The 17,822-nt window shown below is 36.3% G+C and overlaps 3 protein-coding genes and 1 pseudogene across 4 annotated transcripts; 1 reads left to right on the forward strand and 3 right to left on the reverse strand.

Annotated features, from left to right (window-relative positions):
- Positions 1-371: 371 nt before the first annotated feature.
- LOC132305357 (ankyrin repeat-containing protein BDA1-like) lies at positions 372-1,923 on the reverse strand. The gene is made up of 3 exons (XM_059803011.1): positions 1,345-1,923; positions 503-934; positions 372-431 (listed from the first exon to the last, which is right to left on the reverse strand). Exons 1-3 carry the CDS (start codon positions 1,921-1,923, stop codon positions 372-374), a joined length of 1,071 nt encoding a protein of 356 aa, XP_059658994.1.
- Positions 1,924-5,714: 3,791 nt separating this feature from the next.
- Positions 5,715-8,172, reverse strand: LOC132305358 (GRAS family protein RAD1-like; annotated as a pseudogene).
- A 282-nt stretch (positions 8,173-8,454) lies between these two features.
- Positions 8,455-12,779, reverse strand: LOC132305359 (ankyrin repeat-containing protein BDA1-like). Its single transcript, XM_059803012.1, has 4 exons — positions 12,201-12,779; positions 11,355-11,786; positions 8,696-8,811; positions 8,455-8,545 (listed from the first exon to the last, which is right to left on the reverse strand). Exons 1-4 carry the CDS (start codon positions 12,777-12,779, stop codon positions 8,455-8,457), a joined length of 1,218 nt encoding a protein of 405 aa, XP_059658995.1.
- Positions 12,780-14,169: 1,390 nt separating this feature from the next.
- Positions 14,170-17,455, forward strand: LOC132303952 (F-box/LRR-repeat protein At3g03360-like). 2 transcript variants are annotated; one of them, XM_059801406.1, is made up of 4 exons: positions 14,170-14,526; positions 14,662-15,101; positions 15,411-16,559; positions 17,006-17,455. In XM_059801406.1, the coding sequence occupies exons 2-3, from the start codon at positions 15,019-15,021 to the stop codon at positions 16,099-16,101; spliced, it is 774 nt and encodes a 257-aa protein (XP_059657389.1). In that variant the 5' UTR covers positions 14,170-14,526; positions 14,662-15,018; the 3' UTR covers positions 16,102-16,559; positions 17,006-17,455. The 2 variants fall into 2 exon arrangements, with proteins under 2 accessions (XP_059657389.1, XP_059657390.1); XM_059801407.1 differs by lacking the exon at positions 14,170-14,526 and having other exon boundaries at positions 14,548-15,101; positions 15,411-16,297; positions 16,416-16,559.
- The last annotated feature ends 367 nt before the right edge of the window (positions 17,456-17,822 follow it).

Consider the following 17,822-nt stretch of genomic DNA (forward strand, 5'->3'; position numbering starts at 1 on the left):
TACTCCATATATTTTATTCGGCAAGTAAATCACTCACACACTAATTATGCTTTAAAAAAGAAAAAAGAAAAAAGAGAAAAGAAAAGGAAATTACATAAAACGCAATGAGAAAATGATATCAGTAAAGGAAGGAAAACAGAATAAGAAGGATGAGAATGGATAGGTATGGCATTCTAATTAGTCTATTAAGAAATGACAACAACCTCAGCCACCAAGAGTTCGTTATAAATGCGATGATGATGTGAAACAAATTGAAACCATATAAAATCAGACGCAGCGAGAGATAGAATTTGTCTTCGGGTATTGGTGAGATAAGGATGAGACAACAAAAATAGGTGGCAGTGAAAAAGATTTGGAATACATCCAACAGTTTATGAGGGAGGCCAATTGTGTGGAGGCGGATTATACTCATGGAAGCATAAAATGTCACGCTGTTGAGAAAATAGAAACAAAAGAATTGGAATGGCTTCATTGTTGGCTTCCCTGCCGTATGTGTTCTTACTCCATATGGCAATGTGGTGTTGGGGACGGGAATGGGCGGGATATAGTAGTCATCTTGCCATAATCCACCGGGAGGGCTGAGCACGGCCTGGAATGTGGCGGTGGCAATCAGTACAGCCACTGTTAGTACCGACTGAGTCATGTCTATTTTATCAGCCGGCGACTTCTTTTGCGCGCCAAGTCCGAAGTACTTCTGTACTGTTTCTTCCGGCGACATCTTTTTGCTGGCCTCATCATCATGTATTTCTTGGAGTGGATCATGGTTGACGGATATTCCTCTCATTGCTTTAGCTTGGCATAGCATGTCCCCAATCTCTCTGTTGTCCAATTCCTTTGGAAGTTGAAAGATGTCCAGACTTGTTAACCCCATGTCGTTCTTGGCATTTACCTTAATCTTTCTAATCAACTTTTTGCTTAACAACAATTTTACAGCCTGCAAATTCCCCAAAAATAAATAAATAAATAAATTACACCTAGACAAGGCGCGCATGTGCTAATCATGATCCTTGATAGAATAATAATATGGAGTTCGACAGTCGGACACATCTGACTAATGTCATGACATGGTGATGTGATGTAAGGCGCGCATGTGCTAATCATGAAATAATGATATGGAGTCCGATAGTCGGACATATCTGACTAATGTCATGACATGGTGATGTGATCGATCCAGGCTTTCGAACTATTTATCATTATTCTCCTTAATATAAGTTTAAAATGAATTTGAAGAGCATCATGCATGGAGAAGATGATATTGGTTATTAATTAATCATTATCTGTATAGAAATGAAAATAGAATTGCAATAGGGAATTGTATTTATATATGTTGGATGAGAGACTTGCCTGGGTTTGATTTTTTGATGTTGCCATATGCAAGACGGTGTTGCCATCCTCGTCGGCCCAGTTCAAGATGTCCTCCTTCTCGACCCTTTTTAGCCATCCCACCAACACTTTAAAAATTCTCTGATTGTGGTATTTTAAAGCAATATGCAGTGCAGTTTCTCGTCTAGTTGTCAAATCTTCAATAGAGTCTGGACAAGCCAATAGAAACAATCTCAAGAGATTATCATTTTCCACAGCAACTGCGTAGTGCAAAGGAGTTGTGCCCTCTATTCCTTTGTCCCGGACTAAGTTGCTGTCAACCGAGACGAATAACTTAACAATGCGGTCATGCCCACCTCGCAGAGCAACGTGCATGGGGCTAAGGCCATCTAGGTCAAGCTTCGTAGCATACGAGGGCTTCAACCTCATGACTTCTGTAGCAAAATGATGGTTACCGGTTGATGCAGCCACATGTAAGGGTGTATCAGCTAACAAGATATCATCGATATTGCGCTCCAGAATACCTGTATCCTCCCGAATTAATGTATACAAACGATCGATGTTTCCCTCATGAGCAACCTCCAACAATCTTTCATCCATTCTAAGAGAGCTATACCTTTGGATGTATGTGCAGGGTGCATGCTTAAAATGTATGCCAATTGAGTAGTATACTGTTATGCCAGCACCAAGGGCGGAACGTGAGCATGGAAAGGTCCAAATGGCAATTCATGCTCTTATCAAATGGTTTTGATTCTAGACACAAATTATAAATTTTAGTAAGCCATTGTAAAAGTGTGGAAAGGAAGAGAGAGAAAGAAAGGAGCTTGGACCGGTGTAGGGAATTTACCCGACTACGCGCAACCAGCGGATTTATTTTAAATCCAAAAAGGCAAGTTATTATCTATTTTTCCCCTTTGAATCCATAAATTAATTGTTTAAATTATTTAGATTATGATGGAGCATTGAGAGCATGCTTAGATTTTAATAAATGATTTTTTTAGTTTATTAAATTAATGAATTTTTAATTATTTAGGATGGTAGATAATTAGTTATTATCCTATGAAGTTAAAAATAGCTAAAATATTTCCTTAAGGCGTCAGGGTTTTTTTTAAAAATTTTTAGGAATTTTTCGGGCATTTTCTGCAATTTCCGGCGAGCCTCCGGCGAGGTTTCCGGCCACCGGAAGTGAAGAAGATGACCGGAGTGATCCGGTGTGATGCGGCGCATGGTAGGTTAGTGCGCGCGTGCATCCTGGCCCTTGGTAGAGTCTGATTGATCCGGTGCATCGCGGTCCATGTTACCGCGGTACACCCGGATCTGTGGGCGTTGGATGGAGGGAAGATAGGGAGAGATGATCCGGTGTGACGCGAGTACGGAGTCCGGATGCAGCCAACCAACCAGGAAGTGACACGTCTGCAGGAAGCCATGGTGCGCGCGTGGCTGATGCCAGACGCGCGTGGAGGCGCGTGGGAGAGTGGGGAAGGTTGGGCTGCGCGTGGGGAGGCTCTGGGAGGCGCGTGAGGGCGCGTGTGGGGTCCCTACAGCTGCTGGAAATTACCAGAATACCCCTAGGGCCTGTTTTGTAAATTCCAGAACCTTAAACGTGGATTTTTAGGTACTGTGTTGGTATTTACGGGTTTAACGGGCCACGAAATTATTATTTTAATACCCGTTAATTATTCTTATGGCCAATTAATCTCTTCTAAGCATCTATTGGCTCGTTTACGGTACGGATATTAATGTGATTTATTTAATGACATTGTTAAATATAAATAGTGTTAATATCTTACTAAATGGAATCAAACATTACTGTTAAATTAAATAATGCCATGTTTTAGTCATATAAATTATCCAATATATATTATGGGATATTTATACTGTTAATCATATATAAACCATGATTATTATGTTGTGTGCATTTCAGGAAATAAATGGACTGTTTAAATTATGTCGCATTTATATTATATGGATGTGTTGCCATATAAAACCATGTGAGCTGCCTAATAAGTTTAGACTCATTTATACCTTATGTATTCGTTGCGATAGACAGATGTGTGGCTGTCGGGGTATGTGGTTTAATATTATTGGCATAAGTTACCTAATTAACATACTCAGTATATTTATTAATATTGCTGGCATGTGTTGCCTAACTTATATGCTCAGTATATTCATCAGTACTTTGCGAGGTGTTATCACTGTGTAGTTCGTTATATTCTGTGTTGTCAGTACCGTGCACCATGTATAATAGCTGATTTCCCGGGTGGGGAAAGGCGACACTTAACCACCTAGTGTGAGTCTAAGTGATCACCGTCTATTCTGGTTGAGGTCATGTTATACATGGGATAGTTCCCTTAGGATGTATACAGATATAGTACTCAACCGATTCATAATGATTAATTTATTTGATTCTTTGATTTGGGTCATAGTAGAGAGGACTTGCTCGTGGGGTTGACCCACCATTGTTGTTATTTCAGGATACGGTCAGTACCCGTTCCAAGGTTGAGGTTAGCAGTGTGGGACCACCATCCGAACTCATCTACTCTTACGATCCAGTTCAGGGTAGAAGTTTTATGTATTACTTCAGTTTCAGTTTTTATTTACTTTTGACGTTGAACTCTCAGGGTTATATTTAGGGATCTTTGACATAGGATTTCCAAGATGTAATGAAGTACTGTATTAAATAAATGATGGATGGATGTTGTATTATTTAGTGTTCCTTTCCTGTCTAAATTCTTTTATTATCATCATTTTGTATTCCATGCTTGTATATTGCCAATTGTTTTTGATATTCCTCGTTTTTCGTGTATAAACCTGATCAACTTATGCGTGGAAAATGTGGGGGTGTTACATACTATCTCCAACATTTTGTCAGTTATTGTTGTCATTTTACTGCAAGTTTCTGACTAGCATCAATGGAATTCAACCGGTGCTCTACATATGACCAATCGTATAAACCTATGGTCACTAACACGCATAGCTTCATACAATTGGTCACATGTAAAGCATTTTCAAGTACAGTGCAATATGTGCTTGAACAAAATGATTTTATCGGAATTATATATCAATTAATACTTTGCCTTAATTATAGAAACAAAGAGGGATTAAGAGCGTTTGGCTTTAAATAAATAAAAATAAATAAAGAAGAAGAAAAAAAGGAAGAAGAAGAAGAATTATTGCATAAGCGATATAATATAGTTTTTACCCCTGAAAAAGAAATATATATATATATATATAATCATTGCATAAGCAATGTAAAATTGTTGCATAAGTAATATGAAATTGTTACATAAGCGGTCTAAGTTGTTTCATAAGAGATGTAATGGCACAAGATGGCACATGAAGCTCCTTGGGAGAGTATCCCGTTGGGAACCCGCCCACCCCGCCCCGTTTAGAATGGTTATGGGGGTGGTTAAATGGTTTTGGAGCGGAGATGTGAATTAGGATTGAAAACCCGCATGGTTATGAGGCGGGGATGAGGAAAGGTCACCCCGCCCCGCCCTGTTTATAGTGATGAATTATTATTTTGTATATATACTTTATTTTATATTCAATTGATTCTATTTCAACCACTAAATATTGTTTTGTATTATTCTTATTTTAACTTTTATGTATTATTTTGTTATTCTTACAATAATATTAAGTTTACAATTCCAATTGAGAAGTTAAATTTTATTTTTTTCACTTGAGAAAAAAGAATTATTACCATTACGAAAGTACTCTACAAAATCCGCCCTCGTCCCGCCCCACCTCGTTTAATAAACAGTTTTGGGACAGGGATGGGAATGGGGAAGGCATTCCCCGCCGCAACCCGCCCCATGTCCATCCCTAAATCTAGGTTCATTCTCAAGTCATTTTGACAAAAGAAAAAGAAAGCTTGAGAAATCAAAATTATAAAAACATTTGGACAATATATTACTATGATTTGCAGAGACATTTGCCACTAATCTAATGCAGAACCTACCCATAGCATAATAATGCCATTCTTTAGTGGTTGATCATTAAAAATTCTGTTGCAATTACATTGATTATCACATGATAATTAGGCCTAAAAATTGTGAACAAATTTAGTCACTTTGGTTATTAATTAGAGAACAAAAAATGTCGGTGTGTACATGATAACCAGTCTATATGCACATTAAACCACCAATACTACTTTATTTCATAACTTCACCCTCCTAAACACCAAATATTCAAACTCTATTTCCTTTTTTTCAGTCTAAATTCAAGAGTCCAGGCTCAATTGAATTTGGGGATACCAACATCACATTGTGGTAACAGATGATCCTTTATTTTTAGTTCCATGGAAAACCCCCAAAATTCTTTATTGATTACAAAATTTGATCCTAGTCTCCTTTTTTGGCACTTGGAAATGAAAATTTGGCAGCTAAAATTCAACATTTCCAGCAAGAAGCCGTAACAATCGGCTTTGATTTCCACCCAAAAACCAAGCAACCCTGCTCTTCCACTATGGTATAACCATCACAAATCTTAATCTTCCCCAGCCATTGTTTTGCCTGAGCCACCATCTTAATTGGCGTGGGCTAGAAACCAGCTCGGCTCATTCTTCTTTGCCACTGGTCCACCCTCTCGTGCCTTTCCACCCTTGCCAGCCCCTCACAGCTTACAATGTTCTTAATCTCCTTCGCAAAGTAGAACTGCTCCATCTTCACGTGCCTTGTGTCATGCTTAGGTAACATTGCATTAAGGGAGTTAAATTTTATTGAATAATAACACAGTGCTTCTATTAACCTCCCAAGAAAGAATGGTCCATTGTGGCTCGAGTCTTGCTCAATGAGGACTAAAACCTTGGGAGAGAGCTCATGGATTATCTGCGGAACCGAGTTTAAAGCCCCACGACTTTCCTTCATCACACAATGCAACTGCAAAATGCTATTGATTACAAGCACTTCGCCATCAAGCGTTTTAATTTCTTCAGGTTTTAGGTTTTCCAAATTACTTTCCACTATAGAGAACTCCAAATTTATGCCCAATCCTTCTGCAAAAGCCTCAAGCTCGTCGCCAATGGTTTGGAACACAAATGCCAACCCTAGTGATCCTGAGGTGGCGTGGTGGCTGGCCAGCACAGTTGGCCAGGCTCTGGATTAGTCCACGCCATTGCTGGCAGTGTGGTAAACCAAGAATCATACCCAAGTCCACCACATGGATAAAACTCTCTCCCTCAAAGGCTTCCAATATTGCAGCATTGGCCATAAAGTGTCCAAACTGGATGTGTGGGCAAATTTCGTCACAAAGCATAAAGCCTCTTCCTTCCTCTCCAAGGCAATGTCCATTATGTTCATGGTGGGCGCAACTGTTAGGAAATTAGATGCCATTAATTCCCTAAGGACCCTGCCATCAATCTGCACAAAAACATACACAAAATCACAAGACAAAAATTATACGTGGTTCGGCCAATTTTGCCTACATCCACAGTGCACACCAGAAATTCACTATATCTATTGAGTAATTACAAGATGTGGATCAGCAGATGACACACACACACGCACCGTATATCTCTCTATCAATCCTGAAAAATACACTATGTGTTTCTTGCTCACTCTCTGAAAAATGCTCATACTGTATTTTTCTTCTTCTTTTTTTTTTTTTTTTTTTTTTTTTCTCTTTCTCACTCTGCTCTACTCTTGTTAAGCTATTGAGCTTGTATATATTGTGTTGCTTGTTTTCAGCTTCTCTGTTCCTATTTATAGCTGCAGATAAAAGACAACAAATGGTGGACATTGCATTTGTGAGCCATAGAAAATTAATCCACTAACCAACAGGATGTAATGGTAGCTGAAAGGAATCCAATTGCAATTATAAAGTGATAAACTTTACTTTATCATTTTAGGAAATGGCCAACAGATGGAAGTGGCTTTGGGAAATGTGAGCCATATCACAACAATCTCTCACTTGGCAAACTTTGCACGAGTAACTCAACTTTAGTGATAACGGTGCGCTTCTTTCTGTCTTCAAGCTTGAAGACCGACTGAAGTTGAACACAACTTCAGTTTCTCTGTAGTGACTGTCTTAGTTAACATGTCGGCTGGATTCTTGGTGCCAAGTATCTTCTCAAGTGTCAGCACCCCATCTTCCGACAAAGATCTGATGAAGTGATACCGAAATCCTATATGATTGGTCCTCGAATGAAATGCTGAATTCTTTGCCAGATGTATTGCACTCTGACTATAACTGTGCAAAACATTATTCACCTGTTCCAATCTTAACTGCCAACAATCCCTGTAGTCAGATCATCTCCTTACTGGCTTCTGTCATAGCAACATACACTGCTTCTGTAGTAAATAACGCTATAATCTTCTGTATCTGCGAAACCCAACTAACTGCAATTGTACTTGCCTTGAAAACAAACCCTATTGTACTTCTTCTACGATCTATCTCACCAACAAAGTCTGAATCTATATATCCCTGTAGTTTTACCTCGCCTCTTCTGAAACATAGACATTTGTCTGTGGTACCCCGTAAATATCTTAATATCCACTTCACTGCTTCCCAGTGTAGCTTTCCCCCATTCGTCATGAATCTGCTTACAGCTCCTACTGCATATGCAATATCTGCTCTCATGAAAACTATGGCATACATTAAACTTCCAATGGCTGAGGCATACAAAATCTTAGCCATCAAGTTCATCTCATCATCTGTTTTCGGCCATTGATCTTAGGATAATCGAAAGTGATTAGCTGAGGGTGAACTTACCGCCTTAGCATTACTCATGTTGAACCTCTTCAGAACTCGTTCAACGTACTCAGCCTGAGACAATTCCAAAGTACCTTTCTGCTTGTCTCTATTAATTCTCATCCCAAGAATCTGCTTCGTTGCACCAAGATCTTTCATTTCGAACTCATTCGACAACTACTTCTTCAACTTGCTGATTTCTTCAAAATCAGAACCAGCTACTAACATGTCATCAACATAAAGTAGGAGGATGATGTAACTCGTTTCAAACCTCTTGAAGTAGTAGTAATGGTCAGCGTTACATTTATTGTAGCCATGTCTTCACAATAAACCCATTAAATTTCTGTGCCATTGCCTCGGGGCTTGTTTCAAACCATACAAGTTTTTCTTCAAGTTGCACATAAATTTCTCTTTTCCTTTGACTGAAAAACCCTACGGTTGCTACATGTAAATCTCCTCCTCGAGGTCTCCGCGGAAGAAAGCAATTTTGACATCTAACTGCTCTAGGTGTAAACCTTCTGCTGCAACAATGCTGAGAATTGACCAAATGGTAGTCAGTTTCACTACCGGTGAAAAAATATCGGTGTAGTCAATCCCTTCCTTCTACTAAAATCCTTGGACCACCAATCTTACCTTATATCTCTTGGAACCATCATGTTCCTCTTTGACCCTATACACTCACTTGTTGTGAAGAGCTTTCTTTCCTGTTGATAACTTGGCAAGTTCCCATGTTTTGTTGGAGATAAGGGACTTCATCCCATCTTCCATTACAAGCTCCCACTTGCTAGCATCTTCAATCTGACATGTTTCAGCATAACATTTAGACTCATCACCATCTGTGAGCAACATATAATCCAAATACTTTTTAATTGGGACAGGAATTCGTGGGGACTTTCGTTAGGGTATAGGAGTTGGACTTCGCGATTTACTATGATCGATGAGTTCCTGCTGTGAACTCTCACCTATCTGATCCTCATCATCTTCTGAATCATTATCCAACTCAATATACTCAGGGCTTCTCCGTACAGAAGTAGTGTATGTTGGGACAGTTGGGTCTGTTTAACGAACACGACGACTTTTACGACGCTGGTCGTGACGGTGGGAGGTGAGTGCAATTGATGGAAACTCTGGGAAGTTTGTGTAATTAGCAGAAAATCTCATTGTTACAATCACCAACGTCGTATTTGTTAGAGACAACGGCTAAGGACCGTGTTTAGCCGAGTTTGTAGTATGGCTTGCAAACGTGGTTGCGGCGTAGTGTAAAACTAGGGACGTAGGGTGGTGATTTTTTTTGTCTTTTTTTTTTTTTTTTTCTTTTGTTTTTGGGTAAATTGCATTAACACCTGATGTTTCGGTTAATGTCACTCAAATGACACTCCATCTGGTTTCAAATGTCATATTAGCCCTTTTTATTTAATTGAATTCATTTATAAAATATCAGCCTTGTTAATTAACGAAACTACCCTCATCATTAATCATTTTCCTTTACCCTAATCTCTAACTCTTTTTTTTTTTTTGGTTCATTTTAGTACCTAGCCAATCAGTCCTCCTCTCTTTTCCCGATATGGGACATAGCTGGTATAAGTACCTAACCAACCATTCCCTTTTTTTTTTTAACAATGACACTCCCTCCAATTTTTTATTTATTTATTTATTTATTTTTTTGGTTATGATGGCATATTGTTATATATAAATTAAAAAATGATAAGATCACCGAATGATTTCTCCGAATAAATCCCAAATCATGTGTTTTTGTCCACATTATCTTTTCTAAAAAATAATTGTTTAACACGTGATAAGTATAGCCAACCACGTCAAATTCGATGTTAATTTAGAGATTCCTTTTCGGTTCCCCTATCATTACTCATATAAATTATTTGTGTAGAAGAGGTTAGTTTGGTCCATTAAATTTAGTTAAGAGGTAAAATTTGTAATTTCATGATTTAAATGGAGTTGTTGACAAGTCAGAGAGTTAAAATGTAATTTCATATGATTTCAGAGGCCTGGATGGATGTCAATGCACATTATTAAAACCTTAAGGGGTGTCAATGTAAAAAAAAAAATCATTGACTATCCGCTGAGTGGCGTTGACCAAAACCTCAGGTTACCCCCCCCCCCCCCCCTCTTTTTTTTTTTTGAGTTTACATATATTGTTATGCAATTTATATAATATAATCTGAACAAATATTAAATTTAATATAGAAATATATTAATTTTTGGTTTAATTACAATATATATATATATATATATATATATATATATATATATTCATACTATGTAATAATTTTAGAGGGTATAACAAAATTTGAAAAAAATTAAGGGATCCACCACCTCTGGAGGGCCATGACCTCCTTAGCCTCCCACTCCCGACACCCTGGGAATTACGAGTAAACCAGCAATTAATCCCTAAACTATGTTGTTTTACACGAACCCTTTAAACTATGATTTTTTATTTTAAAGAGGTGAAGGGTCAGTTTAAAAGTACCAGTATTAAATAACAAGTACAGTAATATTTTTTTTAACTAAGAAATAAAAGTACAGTAATTTTTTTTATACTTTACTCAAAACTGTGTTATGTTTTTAAAACTTTTAAAATATGTTTTCAAATAACTGAATCCTAAAGTTAAAACTTCATTTTCCCTCATTGGGAATATTTCCAGTACTGTCGTGAATGATAGTTTCCTACAACCATGTGGCAATTCTAATACGGGGGTTAAAAATAGTAAACTTGTATTAAAAAGTAGACACTTCATAGTTAGTGTAACTCACTCTCATTAATGAAAATTGAAGATGGCAAACGTAATACTCCATATATTTTATTTCGCAAGAAAAACATTCACACACTGATTATGCTTCCAACAGTTGAAAAAAAAAAAAAAAAAAAAAAAAAAAAAAAAAAAAAAAGAAAGGGAAAAAAGAGGAAAGGAAATTACATAAAACACACTGAGAAAATGATATCAGGAAAGGAAGTAAAACAGAATAAGAAAGATGAGAATGGATAGGTATGGCATTCTAATTAGTCTATTAAGAAATGACAACAACCTCAGCCACCAAGAGTTCGTTATAAATGCGATGATGATGTGAAACAAATTGAAACCATATAAAATCAGATGCAGCGAGAGATCGAATTTGTCTTCGGGTATTGGTGAGATAAGGATGAGACAACAAAAACAGGTGGCAGTGAAAAAGATTTGGAATACATCCAACAGTTTATGAGGGAGGCCAATTGTGTGGAGGCGGATTATACTCATGGAAGCATAAAATGTCACGCTGTTGAGAAAATAGAAACAAAAGAATTGGAATGGCTTCATTGTTGGCTTCCCTGCCGTATGTGTTCTTACTCCATATGGCAATGTGGTGTTGGGGACGGGAATGGGCGGGATATAGTAGTCATCTTGCCATAATCCACCGGGAGGGCTGAGCACGGCCTGGAATGTGGCGGTGGCAATCAGTACAGCCACTGTTAGTACCGACTGAGTCATGTCTATTTTATCAGCCGGCGACTTCTTTTGCGCGCCAAGTCCGAAGTACTTCTGTACTGTTTCTTCCGGCGACATCTTTTTGCTGGCCTCATCATCATGTATTTCTTGGAGTGGATCATGGTTGACGGATATTCCTCTCATTGCTTTAGCTTGGCATAGCATGTCCCCAATCTCTCTGTTGTCCAATTCCTTTGGAAGTTGAAAGATGTCCAGACTTGTTAACCCCATGTCGTTCTTGGCATTTACCTTAATCTTTCTAATCAACTTTTTGCTTAACAACAATTTTACAGCCTGCAAATTCCCCAAAAATAAATAAATAAATAAATAAATTACACCTAGACAAGGCGCGCGTGTGCTAATCATGATCCTTGATAGAATAATAATATGGAGTCCGACAGTCGGACACATCTGACTAATGTCATGACATGGTGATGTGATGTAAGGCGCGCATGTGCTAATCATGAAATAATGATATGGAGTCCGACAGTCGGACATATCTGACTAATGTCATGACATGGTGATGTGATCGATCTAGGCTTTCGAACTATTTATCATTATTCTCCTTAATATAAGTTTAAAATGAATTTGAAGAGCATCATGCATGGAGAAGATGATATTGGTTATTAATTAATCATTATCTATATAGAAATGAAAATAGAATTGCAATAGGGAATTGTATTTATATATGTTGGATGAGAGACTTGCCTGGGTTTGATTTTTTGATGTTGCCATATGCAAGACGGTGTTGCCATCCTCGTCGGCCCAGTTCAAGATGTCCTCCTTCTCGACCCTTTTTAGCCATCCCACCAACACTTCAAAAATTCTCTGATTGTGGTATTTTAAAGCAATATGCAGTGCAGTTTCTCGTCTAGTTGTCAAATCTTCAATAGAGTCTGGACAAGCCAATAGAAACAATCTCAAGAGATTATCATTTTCCACAGCAACTGCGTAGTGCAAAGGAGTTGTGCCCTCTATTCCTTTGTCCCGGACTAAGTTGCTGTCAACCGAGACGAACAACTTAACAATGCGGTCATGCCCACCTCGCAGAGCAACGTGCATGGGGCTAAGGCCATCTAGGTCGAGCTTCGTAGCATACGAGGGCTTCAACCTCATGACTTCTGCAGCAAAATGATGGTTACCGGTTGATGCAGCCACATGTAAGGGTGTATCAGCTAACAAGATATCATCGATATTGCGCTCCAGAATACCTGTATCCTCTCGAATTAATGCATACAAACGATCGATGTTTCCCTCATGAGCAACCTCCAACAATCTTTCATCCATTCTAAGAGAGCAAATTGAGTAGTATACTGTTATGCCGGCACCAAGGGCGGAACGTGAGCATGGAAAGGTCCAAATCTGTGAAAATATCGTCACCTTCTTTCTCTTTAAGAGGGTTCCATAGAGAGTTCATTACTTTATACGTGGCTTGAGAAAGAACCAAATGGCAATTCATGCTTTTATCAAATGGTTTTGATTCTAGCATATTGCTGATTCCAAAACCGGCCTGCATCTGATGATTAAACTAATTGAAAAAATATTACAATCTAAATGTCACGTAGCATATTCTATTATTATGCTATCATGGATACATCAAAGGCATAACAGAAATTCTTTTCAAACTCAAAGTACATTGAGGTATTAAATTTCACTTTATTATTATTATTATTGTGCAATTACATATTTAAAGGAACTTTATATATATATATATATAATTATCGGGTGGAGTTGGTGGAATAGGGTTATCGAGGTGTTGGGTCATCTATGTTGTTAGTCACCGATGAAAGTAATGTAGTTAACTTTTGACAGATAACTTGTTGATAGATATAGGTATTTATTGTATTTTACATCCACAATCCCTTAAAAGCTACTGAAAGTGAGTTTTAAAAACAAATATTAGTTGATTATGCTTAATGGGATTTGAAGGAGCCGAATTAATGTCAAACACCCTTTGAAATTTTGCATATATATAATCTAACATTTAACATTTCTTAATTTATCAAAAAAATAAAAAAATAAAAGTTACTTTTTATCAGGTTAAAATTCATTGGTGCAAATCCACAAAGCCCAGGGGAAACAGTTTCAAAATCTCTAGCCAAACAACTTTTCAAAAAAAAATTCACAAATTGCTCCATTTATTTGGACGTAAAATATTTTTTTATTTTTTACTGTTTGGTTATCGTAAAATATTTTCAAAGAAAAAAAACATTAAAATTTAATAAAAATAATTTATTCATAAATTTTCGGCAATTATTTTACATGTCCCATTCAATGGACTTGACCTCAACTTCGACGTGGACTTTTACCAAATACCGACAAAATAAAAAAAAAAAAATATTTAACCTAAAAACAAAAAATATTTAAAAAAATATATTTTACGACGAACCATTAATATAAAAATTTATACTGTACTTATTTACTAACAAGTAACAACTTCATAATTGGGAATTACGGAGTATATTGTTTGATTCTAAATTCAGCATCACCCCATCATCACTGGGCCAACAATGCAAGACCAATAACCACGTAAGGAACGGAAGACCAATAGAGAACAAACTCATTAACTGAAAGGCCCCATTACAAAGGTTTAGCCCATATAAGTATAAGTTTGGCCCAACTCACATAATTTCATTAACAAGTCCGAAGAGGATATTTTATTTATTTATTTTAGTTTAAGGAAAAAGTCCAAAGAGTTAATACTTCATAAACCCATCATTAAAATAACATTTCATCTCAGCCATTAAATTTCAAAGCATCTCAACCGTTCGTCTTTTTTTTTTTTGTTCTTTTCTTTTCTTCTCAATCGTTGGTTTGTTGAAGTTGAGCCATCATTATAACCCTAGAAGAGCAGATCCTCCCAACCCTCAAGGATCTTAAGGCGCAACACTTAGAAGAGTCCTGTAAGTTTTTCTCTGTAAATTTGTTCTGTAAATTTTCTTAAGCCATAATTTTCATGCAATATTATCATGAAAATTTGTTCTGTAAATTTTCTTTTTCGTTCTTGTCAGAGACAAAAGATCGGATTATGACGGTAATTTCTTGAAAACTGCCAGTTTCAGATTTTTTTTTTTTTTTTTAAAAAAAAAAAAATTTAGAATCAGCTTTTGTTTATAATTTACTAGGAGTTTTCTTTGTATTTATTATTATTATTATTTTACTTCTCCAGAGTTTTTGAACCAAACATGTCATAATTATAATACACTTCAGAGGAGGTCAGTATCAGTTAAACCAGTATCAAGTTGCCTAATCATATTACTTCTCATCATTATTACTTTCCATGTTGATACAAACCCAATTTAACATTACTTTCCAAGTTGGTGCAGACCAAATTTAACGCGCGCAATCTATATAAAATTGTTTTTTTTTTTTTTTAATCAAATAAAGCAAGCAAAACTTAGTGTCTTTATGAATGTGCTTGTTCATTTATACACAAAATTGCTTTCTTGTTTGGTTTTTATATCTCTAATCAGTTCAGTTTCTCCTCCTTCTATCTCTTGGATCTGCAGATTTTATTTGTTAAATTATGCAGAGAACTGTAAGTTCAAATTCCATGGAGAAAACCACTAAACCCTCCTCCTCATCAATATGTTGTGCTCAAAACTCAAGGTACCATCTTTTTCCTTGTGTATGTATGGATTTATATGTCTATTATTGTTTTATTTTTAAATAAAGAAATATTTTTACAAAAATCCAGCAGTACTGTGTTGTTTCTGTTATCACGCTTTCTTAATTTTAATTTTAATTTTAATTTTTTTATTTTATGTTCAAGTGGAATATTTTTTTATTTTATGGCTATTATTGTTTTATTTTTAAATAAAGAAATATTTTTACAAAAATCCAGCAGTACTGTGTTGTTTCTGTTATCACGCTTTCTTAATTTTTTTTATTTTTTTATTTTATGTTCAAGTGGAATAGTGATAAGGATGATAAAGGAGTAGGGTTGTGTTTGGAGGATCGCATTGGTGGACTTCCTGATGTTATACTCGTTTCAATCTTGTCACTATTGACAATGAAAGAAGCTGCAAGATCTAGTCTGATTTCAAAGAGATGGAGGTACATGTGGACATACGTTACTCGTATGAACTTTGATGCCTCAAGTATAATCGATGGAATTCTACTCGGAGATAAGGAAGTTGAAGCGGAAAGGCCTTTGTATTTGAGTTGGGTTAATCAAGTCTTGAAATCGCACAATGCTCCAACTATAGATGAATTCAGAGTTCAATTTGATCTTGATGAAACTTGCAGATTTGATATTGACAATTGGATTAACTTTGCGATGGAAAAGAGAGTTAGAAGTCTTAAGTTAGACTTGAAAGAATTGACTGAATATGATAGAGAAGTGGGAGAGAATTACAAATTTTCTCACACAAATCACCTTCATTCATTGTCTATTGGGTTTACTAACTGCAACTCCCTTACCAACCTCGTGTTGTCACATGTCGATGTAAGTGGACGAGTTCTTGAGTACATCTTAACTACCTGTCCATCTTTGGAACAATTGTCTGTGCAAGAATCTGAAAGTCTCGTAAATCTGAAAGTTCCCGATCTATCACTCAAATTGAAGCATTTGGAGATAACTTATATGCTTCAATGTGAAAAATATTGAGATTTTTGCAATGAATCTCATGTCATTTAATTACTTCGGACCAAAAATAAACCTGCCATTTAAGACCGCCCAGGAGCCTATTGAATTGTATGTTGGAGGTGACTATTGCAAACATCTTATTTATAACTTTATAGGGATTTCAAGCCATCTTTCTCGGCTAGAGAGCCTTACGTTGGAGTTCACCTCTATCAGGAGGGTTAGTAAGTTTAACTAATTCATTTTATATCCTCCCTTTAAATTTTTATTTATTTATTTATTTATTCTTTTCTACCAATTATTACTCTGCTGATTTAGTTTTTCTTTGGTTTATTCAGAATCAAATTCAGTTTGTTAAATTTTCTGTATTTCATAAGCTCAAGCAGCTAGAGTTGAGAATTACTGCTGATGATAATGAAAGCCTTATGGTTTTTACCCCCCTGATTGAGGCATGTCCTTTCTTGTATAAATTTGTGTTGGAGGTAATAAGTCTTACTTTACAACCTGGATTTCTAAATTGCGAGGTTTATTGCATTTGTGATTGAATTTTCAAATGGAAATTTTGACTCATTTGGACTTTTAACCTTCAATTTTCCCAAGTAATTACTTCTTTATGGCTATTACATTCAATAATAATAGGAAAAATGTTCTAGCAGTGTTTAGCTTGCTATATTTTGCAACGTATCATTCTCTGTTGTTCCCGCGTTGATTTAACAATTACTGCCAGAGAGTTTCACATGGTCATTTAATATGTTGTTACACATATAATTGATGCTTGTAAAATTTTTCCCAGAGTCTTGTAATGTTATGTCGTGATTCTAATTCGCCCCGAACAATTATGATTTGATGCTTGTTTATTTGGTTTTGTATGCTAATGGTTTACTTGCATGTATAAAGCATGGTATGACTCCATTCCTCCTTGTTACAGTTTATATTGGACAGATGCATACCATTCAGAAAATGGCAAAGTGTTAAAATTTGGCCCCATCAGTGCCTTAAGGTGGTGGAATTCGTTGGATTTGCGGGGCATATAATTGATGTTGAACTTGCAATGTATTTAATCAAGGGTCCTGCCAAGCTTGAGAAGATTACTTTTGATACTCGCAGAGCATCTCTTAAAGGAACTCCATGGGAGTTTGAGGAGACCAAGTATAAAAATGTAGCTAGAAAGCGTGCGGAGAAGTTTCGAACCAAGCTTCCTGCTGGAGCAGTTTTGGTTATCATTTAATTAATCATATGTTTCTATAACCTAATGGCAGTAGATCTCTATCTTTTCCTTTCTATAAGCTATTGGCAGTAGATCCTTCTCTTGTAAATTTATTTGGATTGTTGAATAATTTATTTGATATTTATATACAAGATGGTTGAATCTTGAAAAGAGGCTGATGAGTAGGTATTGCAAGAGGAAGTAGAGAGATTTTATTTATTTATTTATTGTTATTTTATCTTCATCTTATATAGAAAACAGGAATAAGTTTACTCATATCTACATAAACATGTATCACATTAGCAAAGACTTCTGTGAACATTTTTGAAATTTTCGCAAGTTCGAAGTTTACAATCATTAAAAACCATGTACAATTGGCCCTTAAAATTACAAAATACACTTTTTAATATGCTTACACCTAGAAATTTGTTTAATTGCACCAATCCTCGCGTGATCCTATGAATGAAGGTTCAACCACCATGTGACCAACTTAGACTTTGTCTCGAGTGGTGAAAAAAAAATAGTAAAATCTTGCCCT

This window comes from Cornus florida, unplaced genomic scaffold, assembly GCF_030987335.1.
Source record: "Cornus florida cultivar Cherokee Brave unplaced genomic scaffold, ASM3098733v1 CherokeeBrave_3.0.0_Hap2_Chr04, whole genome shotgun sequence".
Taxonomy (NCBI): Eukaryota; Viridiplantae; Streptophyta; class Magnoliopsida; order Cornales; family Cornaceae; genus Cornus; species Cornus florida.